At 35.3% G+C, this 23,267-nt stretch overlaps 2 protein-coding genes across 7 annotated transcripts in view; one reads left to right on the forward strand and one right to left on the reverse strand.

Moving 5' to 3' along the window:
- Window positions 1-23,267, forward strand: part of UBAC2 (UBA domain containing 2) — a 158,353-nt gene that overhangs the window by 75,282 nt on the left and 59,804 nt on the right. For all 3 annotated transcript variants that reach the window (XM_039849446.1, XM_039849445.1, XM_039849444.1), the window contains exon 5: window positions 22,708-22,831. In XM_039849446.1, the coding sequence (XP_039705380.1) occupies window positions 22,708-22,831 (124 nt within the window). The remainder of the gene's footprint in view (window positions 1-22,707; window positions 22,832-23,267) is intronic.
- Window positions 5,637-17,327, reverse strand: GPR183 (G protein-coupled receptor 183). Of its 4 annotated transcripts, none has more exons than XM_039849441.1 (3): window positions 17,181-17,252; window positions 14,731-15,006; window positions 5,637-7,884 (listed from the first exon to the last, which is right to left on the reverse strand). In XM_039849441.1, exon 3 carries the CDS (start codon window positions 7,863-7,865, stop codon window positions 6,789-6,791), a length of 1,077 nt encoding a protein of 358 aa, XP_039705375.1. In that variant the 5' UTR covers window positions 7,866-7,884; window positions 14,731-15,006; window positions 17,181-17,252; the 3' UTR covers window positions 5,637-6,788. The 4 variants fall into 4 exon arrangements, with proteins under 4 accessions (XP_039705375.1, XP_039705377.1, XP_039705376.1 ...); XM_039849443.1 differs by having other exon boundaries at window positions 14,731-14,803; window positions 17,181-17,236; XM_039849442.1 differs by lacking the exon at window positions 14,731-15,006 and having other exon boundaries at window positions 5,637-7,903; window positions 17,181-17,302.

Genomic DNA, 23,267 nt, shown 5'->3' on the forward strand with positions numbered 1-23,267 from the left:
CTGCGTCTCTTTTGATGATGCCTTCTTCTTAACAGCTATTCTTAATGTAAAACCAATAACACTCAAATTCATGACCTTTTCTGTGTTCTTGTTTCCTTACTGGGGAAAAATAGACAATAATACATGAGATGGCACTTGTAATACTTTCATTACTCTCTCCAATTATAACATATGGTAGACCAATACGTGATAATACAGTTTCCATTTGTTTTTAAAATTGTAATATAGACAGTAACCCCATATATTTTCACTGTGTGTGTGTGTGTGTGTGTGTGTGTGTAATTTAAAGCAGACATTTCCCTATAGGACTTAAGGGGGAAATTATGGAACGACTGCCCTCAAGCAATAAGAACACATCAAAATGCTACCTTTTTTTAGACTAGGATTAAAATCTTTTGTAGCCTCTTTGTAATTTCATTCTGACACACTTTTCTTCTCAAAATCTGCATGAGAAAAGTCATCTTACAAAATATACAAAACAAATAAATGTTCTCACACTTTGAGAAAACTGATAAAAACCAATCAAAAATTATTTGAGTTCTTGGTTTGGGTCAGTTGTGGTAGGTACCACATGAAATGTAGAGTAATATGGTTCCTGCTCATGAATGGCTTACAGTTCAGTTGAATAGACAGAATATCTAAAAACCATTATTAATGATGAGAAACTACATAGTAAGTGTGCAAATAAAGAGAAAAAGGAGTGTCTTTAAAATTTTTGAGGAAGATAAACTGTTGAAAAACAAAATAAAATCATGTATTTCCCTATGTACATTACTTTTTTATACAGTGTTGCAGAGATTCTCTAATTTTGAACAGGGATAAATTGAATAAATGTATATAGTCATATGCTGCTTCTTTGTATGTAAAAGGAAGAGGAAAAGCTATTGGCATTCTTATACTCTCAACAGAAATGGAAAAGAAATATTTACTGATTTAAATGTCATTCTAGTTTCCAATTTCCCATGATTTATAATTCAGCACTAAGCATGTATTAGTTATCTACTGCTGCCTAACAAATTATGACATGCAATAATAAAACCTGTCATCTGTTATACTTTAATAATACAAATCATGTAGTATCTTCAGCTAATGTTTGATGACAACAAATTTTTTTTGAGCATTATGTATATGCAAGGTGCTTTGCTTGGAGCTACCCAGAATAAAAGAAGTAATAGTGAAGGTCTCCACCTCAGTGGAGCTTATGTTTCATTTGAGACATGTAAGAGTAATGCACATGAAATAATAGACCATAGGCTGTATGATGATTGGCAGAGGGCTTCCATATTATATAACACTGTTATTTCATCAATAAGAAAACTGAAATGTAAGAAGGCTAAAAGACAACAGATATGATGTAGCTGATTAGCAATCAAATCAGAACCAGGCCACAGATTTCCAGGCCAGTCTGTTTTCTTCTCTTCCTTTATCGTAAGATAATACATATCTAAAGTTAAAACTGTGTATCGTAGACTATATAAAAGCCAAATAAGTTGAGGAAAGGAAAATGGGTGGCTTTGAGTAGTCAAAGAAAAGTTAAAGGAGGAGGTAGAATTGGGATGTGAGTGTAAAAATAAATGGAGAAAGCAAAATAATACAACCAGTGAGAACCAAACATTTATTGTACTCATGAGACAGAGACAAAACCAACAAGGCTAACTTGAACAGTGTATGTCAGGAAATGTTGGGAAATTAGGTTTCAGGGGTTAGAAAGTGTAGGAGAGGAACTTAGACTTCATGTGGTAGATGATGGGGAACTAGTCTCAATCCTTGAGCATGAAATGATGCAATGAAAGTGGGATTAAGGAAGATTATGTTTGTTTGCCAGGAGAACTGGATAGTATCTGCACTTTCCTTACACTGTGTGTGTTGCTCTGTTTCATTCTAAGTAGGTTAAACACTTTATTAATCAGAATGTGAGTTTTGTGGTAGCCACAAATTAACCCTGAAATCTCAATAGCTGAATACATAAGTGTATTTCTTCTTTGTGCTACTTGGCCAACACAGGTGAATGGGGTATTCGGATGAGGAATTCTCCATTTAATTTACTCATTCAAGTATCCATGCTGACAAAGTTCCCCCAGCATCTTGAACATCGCTGGTCACTGTGGCAGGAGAGAAAAGCAGGATGGAATATTCCTCACTGCTCTCTAATGCTTCGGCCTAAAACTGACATGTCACTTTTGTTACCAATCCATTGGCAAGAATTAGTCACATGTGCCCCTCAAGTGAACTTGAAGAATTCAGCGAACAGTAAGTATCTCTTCCAAGGCTCTTTGAGGACCTCAGGCATATAGTTCTACTTGTTTAAGAGAAATAATATCACGATTAAGAGAGAAGACCATAGAATTGGACTGTCAGAGTCTAGAGCCTGGCTCCCCCATTTACTAGCTGTGTGACCTTGGACAAGTTACTCAGCTTCTCTGGAGTGTAATTTCCTCATCTTAAAATAGGGATAGTAATGGAATGAGCCTCATAGAATTATTGTGAGGCTTGAAAGAGGAAAGTGTGTGTGTGTGTGTGTGTGGCAGGTGGTGTGGTATAGAACACTATGCCATGTAACTGTTAGCAAGTATTCATTATTGTTATTAATCTGCTGGCTTCCAGTGTATCATCTAAAAGGAAGGCTAAAGTTTCTGACTCTGACTGAGGGGACCAGTGGGAAACAAGTCGTAGTAATTTATGTCTGTGATGCCAGCATCTGGACTATGATGATGATATTGGGCAAAGAAAAGATGGGCAAGAGAGTGTGAGAGGAGAAAACCCAAGCAAGAGTCACTGGCTGAATACCATGGAGGAGAGAAAGATGATCAGGTGTGGGTGACTGAAAGAATGAAACTTGAGTTTGCAGAGAAATTAGGGGGCCCCTGCAGGGAAAGAAGGTGAGCTGAAGTTTAGATGGTGACGGGGGATGCCCAAGGCGTAGGAGGCCACAGGAAATGGAGGAATGGAGCCATCTCTTAATGAACATGTTTCTGGAAGTGGTGATGTTCTCATGCTCTGAGTCAGGCTACAGGCACTGAGGTCAGATGGTTTGGATTTAATTCCCAGCTTCACCTCTCCATGTGGCTTGGCACCCTTAGTTTCCTCATCTGCAAAATGGTGATAATAATTGTACTCATCTCTTAAGGTAATAAGGATTGAAAGAGATAATACCTATTAAGTGCTCAGAAAAGAGGCATGTAATAAACAGTTAATAATTGTTCCTTCTTAGCTAATTGAATTTATAGTTGAATAGAAATTTGGGGATTATCTTTAAGTGATCAGTTTATCAGAGTTTAATATAAAACAGGCTTCTATTGGCAGCAGTTCTCATGAGTACATTTAATCCTCCCTAGGTTCAAAAAAATGTGCGATGTCGTCACCAGATCAGCTTTTCATTTTTTCGTTCTTATCTGAATAGTCAATGAGCAAATTTTGTAGCTTTGCAAAGAATAATAGATTACAATGGGCTAAAAGCTGACCAAAATAGACCATTGTAAGGGCTAATTTAAGATCAGTGCTTCCCCTTTTAAAATTGCCTGGTACTTTTTACTGATTGGTAAGTGTTCCTGCCCTTGCCTCTTGAAATATAAAATTATTTCCAAGCAGATACAGATGTTTCTGTATCTACATTTAAATCGGCATGTTGGGTAATTAGCTCTATCTTTTAATATGACTAGTTTAAATTGCATAGTCTCAGAAGGTAACTATCTTCAGTTATACATATGCTCTAGCATATGTAATTAGGCATTTAGGGTGTTTCTTTTCACTTCATTGAGAAATTAAGAACTTCACAGAAATTTCATTAGGACTTTCGAATTTTGTTAGTAATAGTGCAAAACAGGTGGTGTTCAATTAGATGAATATTTAAGAAACTTCTGTATGCCAAGCTCTGTACCAGGTTCTGTGTATATAACAGACAACATCCTCATCCTCACAGAACTCATAGCCTAGCTGAGCTCATAATCTACACACTGTTGGTTATTTGTCTTATTTAAGGATAGATTGCCTGCTGGCATACAATGAAACAGGCCTTCTAATACTTTTTGTTCTCTGTGATTAAGTTCTGTATACTTTATGGCTAGGATATGGAATTAGAGTTACATTCCTCAAGCTGTCTCTAAGTTAACAGGTACCTTTTCTAAACTTAGGTTTATTTATAAAGTATGGGTGATACTTCTCATCCTGTTTCACAGGATAATACAAAGGAAGACTTTACATAATGTGTGGACTGTTTTGTAAATTATTGAGCTCTTTTCATATACTTGATGTCATTTCTAGCATCTAGCATTTTTACTATTTTTATATTTATTATTTAAATATACGTTATTTTAATATGTATATTAAATTCGATTTATATTAAATGTTTTTAATATTTACTATTGTATACTATCTGTACTAGTCTATGCTATACTGAAGAGTCGATGTATTTATACCGATTCAAACTAAATACTTTGAGAGTTTTTTTAAGTTAACCAAAAGATCCTTTTAGAAATAAAATTGTGGTACAGGTAAATATGGTTAGCTGCCATATAACTATCAGCTTTCCGAGAAGAGTTTTTGTAGTTCACTGTTATTTAAAATTGTTAATAATACTTCACTTCACCAGATTCATGTAGAAAATACTTGTAGGATTGTGGTTTTCAAACAATATATTATATATCCGGCTACCTCCTTTGTTCTAAAACGGATTACAAAAATAATACAGCATTGTCCCTGTTCTCTAAGTTAACATACTTGTGAAATAAATGCATGGGAAATCAATGTGAAGCCAACTAATAATACAAGATAATGGGAGGTTGCTCCAAGGCCAAGTACGAATGTCTTCATGAATGAAATAGGAAGTAAGGGCCTTTTAAAGGAGTGCAAATAGCTAAGTTTGACTAGAATACTTTTTTTTTTTTTTCCATATTAGTTGGAGATAGGTTTAAAGTTTACCTTTTTGGCAGTATGGCTACGGATTATTGGATAAAATCATTTATATAGATTTGTGGTATAGTAGAGGGAGGACGTAGAAAACTAAACAGATAAAAGAATATGTTATTCCTTTGTCAAGTGACATAGATACTTACTTTCTTGTTTGAAGGATCTTAAGAATCGACTCCATCAGCACAGAGAGGACGCTGTCATCTGTTGTGAAGCAGCATGTTGCCTCATACATATAATAGTCTATGCTCAAATGTGATCATAGAACTAGTGTACCATAAAGATGCTATGAAGTTAAGGAAGCTTTGGTTCTGGTTTTCCTTTTAGTAGCTTACACAGTGGTTTTTCTTTTGGGATCCAACTCAAATGACTACATAAGTTCCACCATGCATAAAATTTAGTGTTTTGTCCTTTCTTTGCCTTCACTTAGGAAGGTTTATAGATGGAGTGAAGGAAAGGCCCTAAGATTCTGACTTCCATCCATGTGATCTCACCTGTCTCCATAAGGTGTTTCAAAGACCAGTGCCTATTTTTTGTCAGTGGCTTTAAGGTCAAGTAGCTCTTTGTGAAATTAATGTAATACAAATCTGAAAGTACTCGGTAAATGGTGTTGAATCAATCATTAAGATTCATTTTCTTACAGGAAAAAAACTGAAAATGAGTAAGAAAGAAAAATATTTTCAGGATATAAAGCCTAATAAAAATTTAAAATATGACTCATGATACAGCATTTTATTTCTTTATGTTCCATTATCAAAATTGGTATCATTGCTGATATAGATATTATATTGGGGTATTTTGGGATTGAGTAAAACAAATTTGTGCTGGCAGACAGGGTGACTATACTTGTAAAGGTCATGTTACTCATACTAAGATATTCATTTGAGCAAGTATATACTGTTGTAAAGAATCCCGGAAACTAAGTTTGTAATTTTGCATTTTACTCACTATCTTTTTTAGGCAAGCAGCAACTATACGTCCTGCCGCTCATCTTTCCTTACCCTTTCTGGTAACCCAAGCCATTGAAAGATACAGGGTACTAACAACTTGTAAATAAGAAAGAAATGACCCCCTAGAGACCCAAGGAAAACCAAGCACATTTGCATATTTTTTATTCCCAAGAATTTAGCAAGTTATCCTCTTTCCAGTGGGTACCTCCACATAAAGCCTTCGTCATATTCCTGAGCAATGTCCCTCAGATACTATGCTGTCTGTTTGCGGGAAAAGCTAATGCTTTCATTGCCTCTCTCATCATCATCATTTACTATAATGTTGCTTTCCAAATCTATCTACTGCTAATTATAGTCTCCTTGTAACTTCTACCGATAGTTGACAGTGAGCATTGAAGGACAGACCCATAATTCTGTAGAATACTGCTCTTTATTCCAAAAGTGTTCTTTGAAACAAAATTTTACGACTCAGAACAAAACAAAACAAAAAGCTGGCGTATTGAGGAAATCTAAGATTGAAAGAAACATGGATTGAAGAAATATCAAAAAAAAAGAAATATATTACAATATTAACACTTTTACACTGGCAACATATAATCTTAACAGTCTTTTCTTTTGCCAAATTATTGGCAGGAAATATTAATGATTAGATTTTTCATTAACACAAAACTTATCGTTTTATACTGAGTTATTAAAATAGACTTCCTTTTGGTATAGCATTTCATTTACAAATTAAAACTTTGCTTTATGTTCTCTTGAGTGTAAAGAATACACATTTATCAGTTTACTTCCAAGTTGGACGTGGGAAATAGTGCCCAATGAAAGGAATTTAAAAGAATTCTAATTGGAAGTTGAATAATCATTTTGCTTTATAAGAAAAGTCCCACAAAGTTTGTCATATAGTTTGCTATAAATCCAAGATTTAATTCCTTTTTACTTTCCATTTAAAGACTTGGAATGTATCATTGTTTGAGTTTCTGTCATTTCACGTGAGTTTTCTTCAGGGGCTGACTTCACAGCACTGGAAATTGATACACTGACTTGACGTTTCAACATCTTCATAATCTTTCTCTTGTATCCTTTACATGCAAAGAAATATATAAAAGGGTCCATGCAGCAATTAAAGTTCATCAGGCATACTGTAAAGTGCAGAGCAATCTGGAATGAATGTTTTTGGCCACATTCCAGGAGATCAGGAAAACGAAGCTTCTTAATCATATGTTGAATAATTGCGACATGGTAAGGTGTGAAACAGAGAATAAACACAATAATTATAAAAATAATTGTGTTAAGAGCCTTTTTATTTACACCAGATTTCTCAGTTAGTGGGTTTTGTTTGGCGGTTTTAAAGAGTTTGCAACAAATTTGAGAATAGCAGATGAGAATAATCGTGAGCGGAAGCACATATCCGATGAAACATGCACCAAGCAGAATCAAAGGAAGATATTTTGTTTCTTCAAAGTTTGGATATTCCATGCATGTAGTCCTTTCATCCTCCTGCTTTGACATAGATTTTATGAGTAGTGGGAGTGTTTGAGCAAATACGAGAATCCAGACAAATATGCAAACGCATTTCGCATATTCAATTCTTTTTATCTTGTTGTATCGCAGAGGGTGCACCACGGCAAAGAACCGGTCAATGCTGAGGCAGGTCATGAAATTCACACCTGCATACGTATTGATGTAAAACACGAGAGCAGTTATCCTACACAAGGCCTCGCCGATTCTCCAGTCAAAGCCCAATGCATAGTAGGCTATCCGTGTAGGCAAAGCAGTGGTAAACAGTATATCAGAAATCACCAGATTTGTGGAATATAGGGTAGTAGAGTTGATTTTCTTTCTGTTTTGAACAATGACGACCAAGGCTAACAAGTTTCCTACAAGCCCAATTATGAAGACAATGCTGTAATGCAGAGGCATTAGTATCCTGGCTGTGTTGTGGTGTGCATAGAGGTCACAGTCACTTAACTGAGGAGCTGTAGTAAAATTGTTGTCCATTTTTATATCCATCAGCCAGTGTTCAGGGTCTCTAGGAAAAGACAAGAAGGCTGCGTTTCATTAAAAGATTTAACTGAAAGCAATATAAACTGCCTTTTATAGATCTAATTAAAAATTTTTAAGATTTATATAATTTTTAAAAATCTATGATAGATAATATAGTTACATATATAGTACAAGTTACGAAGAGCAGAATAAAATCCATGCTTTTGCTTTCACAATTTGGCGATTTTGGCAAAACCCGGGCAAATGAACTAGAACCATCTAAATAGAACAAATGTATTTTTGTGACAAGAGGGAATGCACTAACTTTTTAGGCAGAAATTTCCCCTTCTGTTTTTTGAATCATTGTCTGGTTAAAATAAAATCACGTAAAGCACCCCACATTTCAGACAGGCGTAAAACTTTGCTTTTAAATTGAATTTCAGTTGGACTTTTTTTTTTCCCCCCCAAAATGCATATCACTGCCAGGAAATGAAATTAGTCACACATTTATGTAGTGAAATATGAAATTACCACAGTGATCTGATTTGTGTTAACCTAAAAAATATGAGAAACAAGCCAAGACCTTGTTAGGAACTGAAAGTTAGGTTTTCTTAAAAAAAAAAAAAAAAAGATGATGATGAAGATGACCACGACAACCACAAGAAAAATGACAAAAAAAGGAGAAAAAGAAAAGAGAAAGAAATAGCTTAAGCTGCTTCAAGGGAAATTTTAAAATTAATTTTAAACTATATTATTCCATAGATACCCCATTTTGCATGCAGTATAAATTCTTTCATTTTCACATAGTAGTAAACATATGTGATATTTTGTGTTCTGCTTCATTAATATGTTCATGGATCAGTGTAGTATATATGTCATATGTATAGGTCTTATATAGATATTTGAAAGGTATACAATTATAATTTGCTTAACTACTCCCTTGATGAACATCTGAATTTTTTCTAATTCTTTTCCTGTTATAAATGATAGGATGAAATTTCAAGTCTTAAATTGGAAAGTAGAGAACTCCTACAGTAAAACTCCATAGATAAGACTGAACTTTGATAAAACTAAGGAAGAGCAAAGCAATTAATTCTGTGAAAATTATTTTTATGATAGGACTATCTATGTGCACGAGTTTCATCTCAAAGTCACCAAAGTTAAGGGAAAATTTCAATATATCTAATGATGACGATACTATATATTAAAAGAAAAAGACTCTATCCCTAGCATATCAAAGCACCAACTACAAATCTGCTTCTCTCACTGCTGTATCACATAAATTATATCTTTGCTAATTTAGTTTTAACAATCTTAAAACAGTGATATTAACAGACAACGAGGGTAATCAGAGGTTTACAGTAATGTTATAGGAGTGCATTACATACAGTGTTGATAGGTTCATTATTAAAATATGGAAATAAAACCTAAAGTAAAAGGGAACAAAAAATAGAAATAGAACTTCTTATTAATCAAGAGAAGATAGGAAAGGAGACCATGGAGAAAAAAGGGTAGAATGAGGATGATAAATAGAAAATAAAATAAGAGGATAGATATGTGTCACAAATTTAAATGGTTTGAACTTACCTATTGAAAGACAGAAACTATCAATTTGGATTTTTTTAAAAAATCCAGCTTTATACTGCTTAGATATAATGCAAAGCGATTCAGAAAGGTTGAAAATAGAGACATGGGCAAAAAATAACCAGTGTGGAACTAGAGTAGCAATATTAACATCAGAAAAAAATAGAATTTAAAGCACATTCACTATTAATAGGGATAGAGTCACTACAAAAGTTAAAAGAGTGGTTTACAAAGAACATAAAAATAATCATGAATTGTGCATGTAACAGCAAAATTTGACAGAACTTAAAGAAGACATTGGCAAATCCATAACCATAATGGGAAATTTTAACACATTTTTATTAGAATATGCCAGATAAAAAAGAGATTCAAGACTTGGATTTACCAACATGACTAAAAAGCTAAGAGAATTTGTGTTGAATGCATATGAGCATTATTTGCAAATTTGACCAGGTACGATGTCATCAGAAATATCTCAGAACTTTCAGAAAATTATTACCTAGCAACTCACATTCCCTATGACTACCGTGCAACTAAATTAGAAATCAGCAATAAAAGGATAAAGGATAAATTTGGAATCTAAAAATATATATTTCTAAGGAACTCAGGGTTAAAGAATCACAATGCAAATTTGAAGTGCTTAGAACTAAATGACAAAAATACTACATGCCAAAACTGTGGGATGCATTTAGAGAGTTAATCCAAGATGGATGAAAAGCCTTGAATGCATTTATTATTTTAAAAGATTGCAAATAGATAAGTTTTCTAGCTCACAAAGCTAGAAAAGAACAGAGTTTGCCCAAAGAAGGTAGATGCAAATAAAACTAATTGCAAAACTTAATGAAATAGAAAATAAACAAAAACAATAAATATGGACTTTGTACAGAAAAAAATAGGGTGATTCTTGAAAAGAAAATCATGGTAATGGCAATTATGGAATAAATGTAAGAAAAAACTAGTTGGAATAGGCTTCATGTAAGAAGTAACTTTTCAAGAACTGAGACTAGACACAAAGGTTGCAGCTTGGGAACAAGACTCAAGAGCTTTTATTTTTCTACTTTTGTGAAAAAAATTTTTTTCTGAAAACTTCAACACATATATTTTATTTTGAGGAATATTTCAAAGCAGGATCATAGTAAATGCCTTTAAAATATGTAATGGAGGAAAATACACTGTAGAGTCTGGTAATCCAGTAGAGCCAGAAATGGCAGGGGTTTCAGAACATTTGAAATTAAAGCATGTTTAACACAGTGTTAATTATAAAGGTGAAAATCTGCAATCAAATCAAATGTCCATCATTAGGAGATTAGTTAAATATTTTGAGGTATAGCCATATAATGGAATACTATGCAGTCACTGAAAATGGCAATGTAGATGCCTATTTCTTGACAGGGAATAATGTTAAGGAAACAGATTACATAACATACCACTTTTGGGGGAGGAAAAGCAACCATATACACACATACACCTGCATGGATATATATGCCAAAACATAATTTTGTACAAGTAATTTTTAAGTTATATTTATTTATATAGTCTAAATTTTTAACATTGAATATGAATAGACTGTGAAATAAGTAAATAGGTAAATTTTTTTTAATCTGAGGGAAAAAATTTTAATTCAGTTCCTTTTTGCAAAAACCTTGTCATCTGACATACTTTTCAAAACTAGCCCTTAAGTGCTCTTTATTTAGATTTATACATTAATTTTAACTAGGTGCCTACCTTTAAGACAAATCACAAAGAACCCTCATAACAGCCCTGCAAGCTAAGTATTGCTATCACCTACCTAATTTCCATGTGAGGAAACTGAATGTCAGAGAGGCTAAAGGTCACGCTGGATTCTTTTCTCTGATGACCTGGCTTCAAGTCTCCTACCCTTTCCAGTCCTTGGCAGGGAAAGCTAGGTCATAATGCCCTTAAAATGCTGCGAGTTTGTGGTTTCAGCGTAGTCTAAGCTTTCGGGCCACCTTTATCTGTAAATAAACAGCCCAGACACAACATGAACCAGCTTCTCCAGAGCAGGAGAATCTTCTTCCGAGGGGCAACAGGGTTCCCACTTCTAGGAGAGGTGCCTCCCCGAGTGGGAAGCCAGACCTGTGGTTGTGGTGTCGTAGAACCCTGAGGAGAAGACTACTGAGCGGCCTCTCACTGCCCACCCTTGTCCTGAGTCAGTCAAAGAAAGACAGTTGTACAATTTGGGCATATAAATGGCATGGTTCACGAATAATCTTAGGTAAAGAAGATTCAAGGCTGTTTTGAAGTATATTAATTTGGATATTTAGTAACCTCTTGAAGGTTGAGCTCATTAGTCAACAGCTCTAGTATATTTAGTTCTTGCATATATCTGTATTATTAATGCTATAATGTTAGTCAATTTTATTTTTCCAAATTGAAAGAAAAATCCTTTCATGTACTTGACTGTTGTTATCTCATTCTTATATCACCCAATTGTCATCTTCTCTCAGAGCTATTTCACACCTTCCTTTAATCATTTTAGGAGTCGAGATTACTTTCCTGAACCTTTACTTACTCCATTCTTTTATTCTGCAAATTATTTTTAGTGCCTCCATATGCTAGGTCCTGGAAATACAGAAATGATACCTTTTAATATTCAAGGGCCTAAAACTGGAATGTATGATGTTGGGGATGTGCTGTTATCTGAATGTATGATGTCGGGGATGTGCTGTTATCTGAATGAGGTGTTATCTCAATATTCTCTGCTGTGTTGTTCCTTCTCACACATAGCAGCATTCTGATTGCTCTGTTTTAGTGTTTCTTTATCAACCTTGGGATTGCAAATTCCTTTTTTCATCATAACTAACTTCCTTTCTCTAACTTATTTACTTTTTAATATATTTTAAGTATTTCACATTTTCACAATTATTAGCCAACAGCCTCTGACACGTCATTCAAGATAGATATACCTATACCAAGTTACACTTGAAAGTACTATGGGTTGTCATTTTATTGCATACAGAAAAGCACAAAAAGGTGTTTGTTCTAAATCTGTTTTTCTTAGAATACTTGTATGTATAAGAATTATAATTTCCTCATAATGCTTTCTAATGAAAAGACATGCATGGTCCCTAATGCTCCCACGCCCTGAAGGCCACGAATGAGAACTGCAAACTTTTCTCTGAAGGCGCATAGTAGCTGGGCCAGAGGAACCCCATTTCATACTGAAAATGAACTACCTGGCAGCCACCCTGGCAACCTTCTGTGCCAGTTCTCTTGCCGTTTTTGTTAACAAGCAAAGGAGACTCAGTTTTGTCTCTGTTAATGCAGAGCTAATCCTTTCAACTTTACTGTTATCCTAACATGTAAAACAGCAAGTTATTCCACAGAAAATATCCTTCAAAGTATTTTTACTTATGTTTTTGGAAATGAGCCTGTTGTAAGTTTTTCTCTAGAATTGATTTCATTGCTAACAGAATAGCTAACATTTCTTAAGACACTGTCATCTCATTTTTGCATAACCGGACATGTTGACATGAACTGACAAATTCTTTCTTGCCACAGAAAGGAAAAAACTAAAAGCCCCCCCGCCCCCGAACTCAATTATTAGTATTTAAGGAAATTGTCTAAGCCCTAATGTAATTTGTACTCTGGAAATATGTACCTTGAATACCAACTTGTGGTTTTTCACAGGATACACATATAAACCTTCTACAGTCCCAATTTATTTGCTTGGAAATTATTTTCTTAGCTTTTATTTGTGGCAGAAAGAAACCTTCACTATATTTAAAGATTTAGTACTTGCTAGAATACCACTTTTTAGTTTTTGCTTTAAGAATCTGAAAGTCACCTTTACTCCTACTATTTATTCTTTTAATAATCATCAACGCCTTAGATGAAAAGTGGCTAAAATCCTAGTGATTTTGTTTAAACTCAGGCCTTAGCAGTGAATTGAATGGGTCAAGTCATGCTGAAATGATAATTAATAGGAGGTGACTTCTCTATAAGATGAAATCTACTCAAGACCATGTTTACACATCAAGATGATCTGACCCCATTTAACTTAGTAAAATAAATATTTCTACACTCTTAGGTGACTTTTATTTTTTCTGACCAGCTTCGAGTCCTAAATTGATAGCTAAATCAATGTCTAAGATTCATTTTTTTGAAGGATATAGGCAATATTGCCCAAAAACGTGACATACTGGTAGCTACCTACACTTTGTCAGAATGGAACCTCACTCACCCCAGAGTGTTTATATCCAGAGTAGGGTTGTTTGTGGTCAGTCTGAGGGGACCTCGCTTCCCTGCCTCCTAGGGAGCTCACTCTCTCTGGCTTGTGGAAATGTGACCCTGCTGTCACCCCGCGACAGTCTCATTCTGACTGCTTCTCGTCAAGTCTGCAGAGGGTCATTTACAGGACAGTGCATGGAGAACTTTTTCAAAACAGTGTTTGCCAGTCTGAAGTTTCTTCTTTGTGCCGATTCTTGCCATGCCCTTCCAATGGTGCCCACTGAATGCCAGACAAACCGAAAGTTCTCTATTGTGACACACACTTTCCCTCATAACTGGCCTCGCTTCCCTCCTCAGTTGGCTCTCTGGCCATGTTCCCTCTTATAATGTCCTGGCTCCAGCCATATAAATTACTTGCAGTCTTTCTTTTTCCAGTTAGAGTTGATATCCAATATTTTATTAGTTGCAGATGTACAGCCTAGTGGTTAGACATTAAATAATTTATGAAGTGATCCCCCCAATTAGTCTAGTACCTATCTGGCACTATACATAATTATTACAATATTATTGGCTATATTCCCTGTGCTGTTCTTTACTTGCAGTCTTTTGATAGCCTATATTTTCTCACAGCTCTGTGCCTTTCTGACACTCTTCCTTCCATCTTGATGCCTCCTCTTCCCTCTCCCCTGTATTTTTACCTCTTTTCTTTCAAGACTCAGTTCAAAATCAGCTGCTTCTGAAAGCTTCCCTGATTGTACCCTCTCCTGCTCACTCGCCAGCCTGTGCAGAAATGCAATGTGGGGTGCCCTTGCTAGGGTACTGTGCTCGGGAATAGCATCTATATTGTCTGTTGTTGCTGTTTTTTTTCTGTTTCCCACAGCCTATGAAGTTCTGTGAGTGGGGACTGCGTTGTTAATTTTCTATATCTCCAGCTGACCCATGATTGATGCTCAATAAATACCCATAAAGAATAGCAAAATGCCAGCTTTCTTGATCTTCAATCAAGGGTTCTTTATTAGACTACAGTAAGCTCTTGATTAATAATAGTAACTGGTATTATTATAATAGGAACGGGCTGTGTTCTAGGCACTGCCCTGGGCACTTTACATATATTTACCTGAATCCTCACAAAACTTTCACAAAGCCATTTCCAGTGGTGAAACTGAGGCACAGTGCACTTCGTGACCTGCCTGAAGACATAGCTGTTAAGTGTCAGGATTCAATCCAGGCAGTTTGGCTCCAGTAATCATATTCAGTGCAATACGTTTTCTTCCTAGCTCCTATTTCCAACATGATCTGATGTTATTGGTAGAAAACAAGTAAAATAAGAAGACATCTCAAAATTGTAACACATACGAACTTACACCTGTCTGAACAAGAGAGAAGAAGAGGGCTGAAGAGATGGGAAAAGGGAGGAAAGGAGAGAAATATGTTGATTTAAATAAAGGAATTTATTAATTTATAGCATATTTTTAAATAAGTAAAGATTTCATAAATGATTTTAGATTTTACTATTTTTAACAATGTTTCTATAAAACAAATTGGGCTGAAATTCCTGTTGAAAGAAGATGGTGAATGCCTAGGGTAGCTTTTATGCTATTAATTTGTTTTTATAGTACTTTTTAGATGTTTGCAGATATTTAACAAAACATTTGTATTCTTCTCTTTGGGCTTTCAAAACACCATAAGGATCTTTGTTACCTCTGCAGTTTTAACGGGATTTTCACATGCATTCTTTCATCTTACATCCAAGTCCTGTATTTTACACACTTCTTGGGAAGCTGAAAAACTGTACAGGCTGGAGGATTCTACACATTCTCAGCACATATCATATTCTAGGGTTTTAACAACTCCAGCAGGCCCTTAACCATAGCAGGGACAAAGGTATCACTTGTAAACTCTTTTACTGGGTGGTAAGCTCTTTTTTTAAATATAAATTTCTTACGGATGATGGCGTTATCTTATACAACATTTTATCCCATAGAGTGTTTCAGAATTGTCCTACAATAGGTATCTAGTAAATGCCTATGTAATACATAAATGAATGAAAGTCATATAATGACCTGAGTCAGTATTTATTCCATTAAATGACCAGTCGTGTTATTACTGTTAAGCTCTCGGAAGCCAGTCGAAAGTTAAGTTATAAAAGGCATTAACCACCACCACTACCGTCGCTTGATAGGTGAGCATGTGAGTGAGGATGATCTGTGGAGCAGAGTGCTCTCTGCAGTGTTGTGTCCAAAAAGTACAATTAACCCCCAGAGAGAAAACATGCACCGAGATGATATTAGCAAATGCAGAGTCCAGACAGCAAGAACAGTTAGATGTATAACCATCCATAGAGTCGGTCTTTATGTAAAACAGTCTGTAAAGATCTGAAAATTGCCTATTGGATTCATCCTCTGGCAGTTTCATGGGCAGAAAGAGGGGTAAATAACGATAGCAGTTTCCTAACACCTAGTATGGAGAATCCAGTGTTATAAGGACTTGGCAGCATTATTACTCCCCATTTTACAAATGAAGTGACTGATGCCAGAAATGTTAGGTAACTTGCCCAAGGCCACACAGTTTGTGAATAACAGAGCCCAGGTTGAACCTGACTCCAGAGCTCAAGCTCTTAAACACTACACTATACTGTACTTAGAGGAACAGCCACCAAAAAACTAAAAAACCACACCCTCCTTTCGAGGAAGTTTCCTTCCTCACAGCTTATATTTTATCAGAAGTTTCTGTTACCTCCATTCCCAACCTGCACATAAATATTGGCGAAACACTGCATTTAATTCATTATTATGTGATTTTTTTTTTTTTAGCCTTACTGGTCATCAAATAAATATAAAGCAAACAACAGAGATATTCTTTTTTCAATTATCAAATTAATAGTTTATATTTAGAGTTAAAATACTCAGGTTGACTGAGAAACAGTGAAGCCCAGATTGTCACTGATGTGAGAGTAAATTGGTAAAATGTTTCTGTGAACCAAAAAACATCAATTTATACTTAAAGCTTTAAAACAAATTCTGCCCTTTTCCCCAGGAATTCTGCTACTGGGATTCTGTCCTGAAAAATAAAGTGCAAAAGTACAGAAGTAGTAGAAGTATGGAAAAGACTTCTATGTGCATAGATATGTGGTCAAATTGTAAAATGTAACAACTGTTTTTAAATTGTGCTGAATAACTTGTTATATATTCAATACATGTAAGTGTAGGAATACCTCATCTTAAAATAACTGTTCCTTTCCCTTCATATTAAAGAATCCTGAAGTATTAGCATTATTTATTAATACTGTTTTTTTGTAATTGCGAGTTCACATAGAGAGCGCAAAGTAAGCCTTTTTTTTGGCAAAGATATTTCTGGCATGATCACTGCTTTAACCTAGCTTAATATTAGTTGATTAGAACTGCCAGTCACTAGAGAAGCTAAACTATATTAATAACGTAATTTTTGTTAGAAATATTTATAGGTTGTTATTAAATAGATCCTTTCTTACCTTATACCTCAATTTAGCTTTCAAAGTTTTTCTTAACTCAAAAGACTTCTCTATAAAACAAAATATCTGGTACTTACCTCTCGGTGACTTGTTGAGGCCCCTTTGTAGTAGCAGTCAGTATTTGCCCAAACTGAAGTAAGTTAGGCTTGGCATGTTCTAAGAGAGATTATACATACATCCTTTTATGGTGGTGACTTTTTTTCTGTCACCTTGTGACTGAGCATAGTAATGATCAGTTAGCCTCATGTATGCGTGTGCACATTTTTTTTTTAATGGGAAGTGAAAATTTTCAGTTAGTGATTTTTTTTGAATAGTTATCCAAAAACCCCTTGGAATTTATGAATTGCTGATATTTATGGAACTTTATAAATTTTTCTATAAAGATTTAAGTATTTAAAAAAATGTCTGTGAAAGAGACTGAGGCAATAAACTTTAACTAGAAAAAAATGAATCATGGTTACTGATGATTTTATATCCATGTTCTGTGTGAAGTATGAGTTTTTAAATGTTTTAAGGGAAAAGATGTTAACTTTGACAGTTTTATCTACCTAGAAACTTGGTATAAAGGGTAGTTTGCTCAACAGCTAATGAGAAAGAAACAAGTTTCTGTAGTGAGTGGGAGAAAGATGCTCTTTTGCATATATACAGGGATTAGTCGATGTTTCTAGGCAGGAGGCTGACTGACTGGAATCAGTGACTGCATAGACACATGAATGACAAGGGAAGACTTGGGGGACGCTCACTACAGCTAAAATTCAGCCTCTTATACACACAATGAAGGAGACCTACGCTGTTTACCTTATAGATTTAGTTGACTGTTTAAACCAGGGATGGAATATGGCTATCAAAATGGAGTTTATTTGTAAGCTAAATTAAAAGAAACAGTGCTCAAAACAAGAGAGGTGATATTTACTCTTATCCTGGATTGATCTGGCCATTCCCAGTCAGCTCTTGGCACTGCATTTTACAAAGGGTTTAGGGGACTTAGAGCATGTCTGGGGTGGTGAGGGGTCTGAATCCCAGGTCTTATGAGAAATGATTGGATAAACTGAGAATGTTTAGACTTGGCAGGAATGTGATCACTATTCTCATGTGTTTGGAAGATGTATCATAGAAAAAGGTTTAGGTTGCATGTGTCAGTCTTCCTAACTCCAGAGAATAGAAGGATGCCAATAAGAGGAAGCTACTTGGAGAGAGCTTTCAAATCGAAATGTGAGAGTCATTCCCAAAAGTTAGGATCATCAAAAAATGGAATAAGCTGTCTCTTATTTAGATGCTTACATAAACTGGGCGACTATTTTGAAGAATGATGTAGAGAGAATTGAATCATTTGGCAGAAATTTGTAGCTCTAAGACCACAGAGGCCCTTTGATTTCAGGGGTTTGTCAAAATGGCCAAGTGGTTTTATCCTCTTGGTGGTATTATTCCATATAGAAACTTATTAGGTTCTTCTAAGGTCTAAAATGCTGAAGATCTGTAGAGAATCCTTGTCAAACAGAAGAGCAACAACCACCTGTATTCTTTGGACCTCTGCCTCACTACCTTTAAAATAAAGGCATTGAACTAAATGGTCACCAAGATAATTCCCAGTGCAAAAAAATTCTGTGAGGGGAAAATAGAGGTTTTATGATTTGGTGGGTAAATATGATAAAATATTCTAAAACTAGTTCCTTTAAAACTTAGATTGAAGAATACTTGAAGAAGACCCAGTTGAGAAGTTTTTCAATTTGTTCAAAGGCCATCCTCATGGGATGTTTGATTTTTAATTTTTGAAACAGTTTTTATTAAGTATATAAAGAACAGGTGATGGGATAATTGTCCTGCAAGATGCTGTTGACTGAGATAATTTCATGAGCTCACAAATCTTATTTTTGTTGTTGTTGAAAGTTACTAGGATTTCTTTAGTTGTACTATAAAAGTAGAGTCAATGTCCTTTTCTGTAGAAGAGGTAAGATGGACATCTGTGACCTGAACTGAGTGTTTCTATTATTTTATTTGTTCTATTGAGCACAATTGTAAGTGTATAGTAGATAATCAATAAATATTAGTAACATTCATTGAAGGAATGAATGAATTCTTTATAACTTGTTTTCCTCAATTCTATATCTTGGCCTCATATGCCAGATAGGGCTTCCAGAAGTTAGCTATTCACTATACAAAAAAGGTCAAACAGAATTATTGTTGACAGTATAAAGAACAGATGTCATAAAATAAGGAAAAGAGAAAAACTGGTCAATGACTAATAATGTGATATTTTGTGAAGTCTGTGTGTATAGAAATAGCAACAGAAAATTTCTACAAAACAACCTATATAACCATGGTCTGAAATGTGTGCTTTTGTATTATACGTATATGTGGTCTAGTATTTAGTCATCGTTTAAAACTATGTGGTGATTAATAACTTCTAAGGAATTTTAAAACTTATTTGTGTATATAAGACATGAACTGTGGTCGTTAAATGTCAATCAGTATTTTTTAATTTACCTTGAAATGAAACCTCAAACGAGAACTCTGCTTCAGATATTTTATTAGAACATCATTATTTATTCTTCATTGCTAAATGTAAACAGAAGAACTTCTATAACTTAAGTACCTTAAAGAACGTGTTCTGTGGTGAGCGATCTCAGGTGTAACAAAAATAGAGTTTTCTTGTTATTACCAAAAGACCAACAGGCCATATTTTGAGTAGATATATGAAACCATATATATTAATTATATTAAAAATAATAAAACATGGAAAGGAGCTTTTTAAAGCAAAAGACAAATTCTGCTGTATGGTTTATGATTTTAAAGAGAAATTCTTTTACTCAGGAATTGTTTATTGAGCAACTACTCTATGCCAGGCACAGTTGTAGACAGTGGCGATTAAGCAGCAAACAAAGCTGACAAATCCCTGCCCTCCATCGTAGTCAGCAAGACAGATGACAAACAAGTCATGAAGAAGAGTAGATGGTTACAGCTGCTATGGGGAGAGGAAACAGTACTTGCAGAGTGGATGGGGCTGTGAGGTAGCCAGAGGCTGTGGTTTGGAATAGGGTGGTCAGGGAGAGTTTCTCTGAGAAGGTGCTATTCGAGTAAAGACCTGAAGGATGTAAGGGAGTAAGCTATGCACACGTCTGTGGGAACATGGCCAGGAGAGAAGGAAGAGCAGATACATGTGCCCTAAGCCTAGTCCTGCCTGAGTGAGACACACCCTGGTCCAGAGTGGCTAGAGCAACATGAGCAAGTGGCGGGGAGACTGAGCAGTAAAAGACCAGGTTTCAGGTGGGGACATAGAGCCATGCAGATCTTTGCAATGACTTCGGCTTTGACTGTAGAGTGGAGAATCATTGGAGAATTTTAAGCCCTGGAGTGGCCAACTTGTACTTTTTAATGAAAAGAATGCATAGCTGCTTAAGCAACTGTGTTTAGGTTTAGATTATTTGAATTGAGAAAAAAAACTATTGTGTAGTATTGAGAATGACAGTTTAAATGTCTCTGTTCATTAAAATTGCTTTGTTAATATTTTTAATTCAACAAATAATGAGAGTCTATTGTGTGTAGGTCTCTGTATTGGCACTAGGGAGATGCAGCACTTTATAGATCGTGGCGCTTTCTCACAGAATTAATAATCTAATGGGAGATTTTTTAAAACCTATATGGTTAAAGTGTGAATTATATAACTGTTCAAAAATAAAGATTACTTTATTGTCTCTAATTTAATGAGCTCCTGTGCTATGTCAAGCACTGTGCCTGATGCTGGGAGGACCGAGAGATGCATTTCCTTTCCTGCCATGGGTATGCTCAATCTAGGACAAGGGCCAGTGACTGATACGCTGTGCTGTCTACTTACCTCTGCTGCCCTGTCCTTGTCATCCTCCTTACAAGACTGCGAGAGGCTGTCTTTCTCATTTTGTATCTCCAATCCTGACTCAGTGCCTGGCACTTGGGTATTCACTGTTCTAGCATTTGCTACATTGTCGTAAATGCCTGTTGATGCTGCTATCATTTACCACGTTTGCAGTATACATTTGCTTTTGTTTTGTTTTAAATATTAGAATCAAGAGGATAGTAAATGATATTTTTATAATATGATCTCTATCAATGATGGGAAAATTTATAAGAGGCCAAAAGGGTATTGTGTTTCTACAAAAAATATGGTGAGAATATTTCTTTGTGGAAGTGAAGAATATTTCATGCATTTTCTTAGGATAAAGAAATATTTTTTGTAATGAAGCCACTCACCCCAAAAATGGAAAAATAAAAGATAGATTGAGTAATTAAGTCAAGTGTTTAATGGAGAATGGGTGCAAGTGTGTGTCCAAACCATTCTACTCATTCATGTTGGCAGTCTAGCCCTTGTATAGATGTGAGTTTGCTATCCTGGGGCTAGTTCCTTGAGGTCAGGGACTGCTTCTTCTTACTCATAAATGTAGATAGAGCTCTGGTACCTGGCCTACTGCCTCTCATGAAGTGCCCAGGTGATTCACTGAAACAGTGAAACTAAGTTAGCTTTGAGGGTGAAGAAGAGAGCTACCAGTCACCAGGAGGAAATGGAGAAATTCCTGAGGAGAAGTGTTAAGCTGTCATATACCATAAGTTTCCTAAACAGGAAAGTGGAAAAGACATTTAGGTTGAAAGAATAACCTGTGTCAAAGAATAATCAAAAGAGCCTAATGTGCCCAGAGAGCATCTTTAGGGGCTGAGGTGAGAGAGGAGGGGCCAGATCTACAATGACAAGAAAGAATTGGAGGGCTTTGCTATTTCATGCCAATATTTAAGTTTCCTCTTTGGATATTGGGAGCCTGTGGAAGGAAGGATTTTAAACAGGGGTGTGACAAGATCAGAGCTGTGTTTTGGGAAGAGAATACTGTTAACTGTGTTAAGAGATGAGTTAGAGAGAAGACTAAGTATAAGGATACTTGTGACTTTCAGATATGTCCAGTTGAAAGTATCAAATTGAATTTATTAACTCAGGGGAGGGGACAGGCAGACAGTTGTGGGACTCACTTCATTTTCTTAATTGAAGCCATAGAAGGAATTGCAATTATACAAAGAGAGACTCGAGCAAGAAGAAAAGACTATAATGGAACCTTGGAGAGGTTAGGAAAGTGGTAGGAGAAATCATAGGGAAACCAGCAAGAAACGGTTTAAGACAAAAGGAGGAAGGATTTTGAGGAAGAGAGAGCATGAGTGGTAAGCTGTGTCAAGTGCTATGGTGATATATAATTGGACAAAGTCTGAGCTGAGGCTTTTGGATTTGACCATGATGAATTATGTTTGTTGCTTTTGGTTTGTTTTGTCTCTTTAATTAGATTTTAAGGCATTCTTTTAAAGAAACATAGCACCAACTTTAAATTCTCTCGCTGTGCCTGGCAATTAATTAGTAGATGCTGAACCACTTCTTTGCAATACTTTTGGGATAGTTGAGAAGCTACAAAATATAATTTATAAGTACAAATTATTTCAAGCATGATGTAAATATAGAAAGCAACTTGTGTATCTAAGACCATGCTTTCAGACTGAAGTAAAATTATAAGCAGTGTTATATCAAATGTACATTTGCCATTGGTATTTTAAATTGAGTATTATTCTATAGTGATTTTTCTTTATTTGTTTGCATAGCCTGGCACCTGTGTTTGCTCTGTTTGTACCATTTTACTGCTCCATACCAAGAGTCCAAGTGGCACAAATTCTGGGTCCGTTGTCCATCACAAACAAGACATTGATTTATATATTGGGACTACAGGTACAGTATGCATTTTTATGTTCACGTTTTTTTAACCAGATTTTTTTTTTTTTTTGGTCTTTTTCTCATTTGATCTCCTTGAAAACAATGTTTTCTTTCCCCATAAGTTTGGCTTCATGATCTATATCAAATGTTCAAAGGAAGTGTTACAGAATGAGAACATCAAGGTATATAAGGTACTAGAATACTTTCATAGCCTTTAGAATCTGATAAGAGCTTTCACTGTAATTTGTATCAGTGGAAAATATTTTAATTTCATTGTACAATAGCGTGTAAGTACTTTTAAAAATCATAGCATGAAGTGGAAATAAATGAGAACAGTCAAAAGGTGGAAAGTGGAAAATCACTGTCAAAATTAATTTATTGAGTACAGTGTCACAAATAAAGCTCTGAAGAAGAAACCAGATACTCTTTACCAGCCCGAGCTTTGGAGTTT

Source organism: Pteropus medius, unplaced genomic scaffold (genome assembly GCF_902729225.1).
Source record: "Pteropus medius unplaced genomic scaffold, Ma_sr-lr_union100, whole genome shotgun sequence".
NCBI classification, from domain to species: domain Eukaryota; kingdom Metazoa; phylum Chordata; class Mammalia; order Chiroptera; family Pteropodidae; genus Pteropus; species Pteropus medius.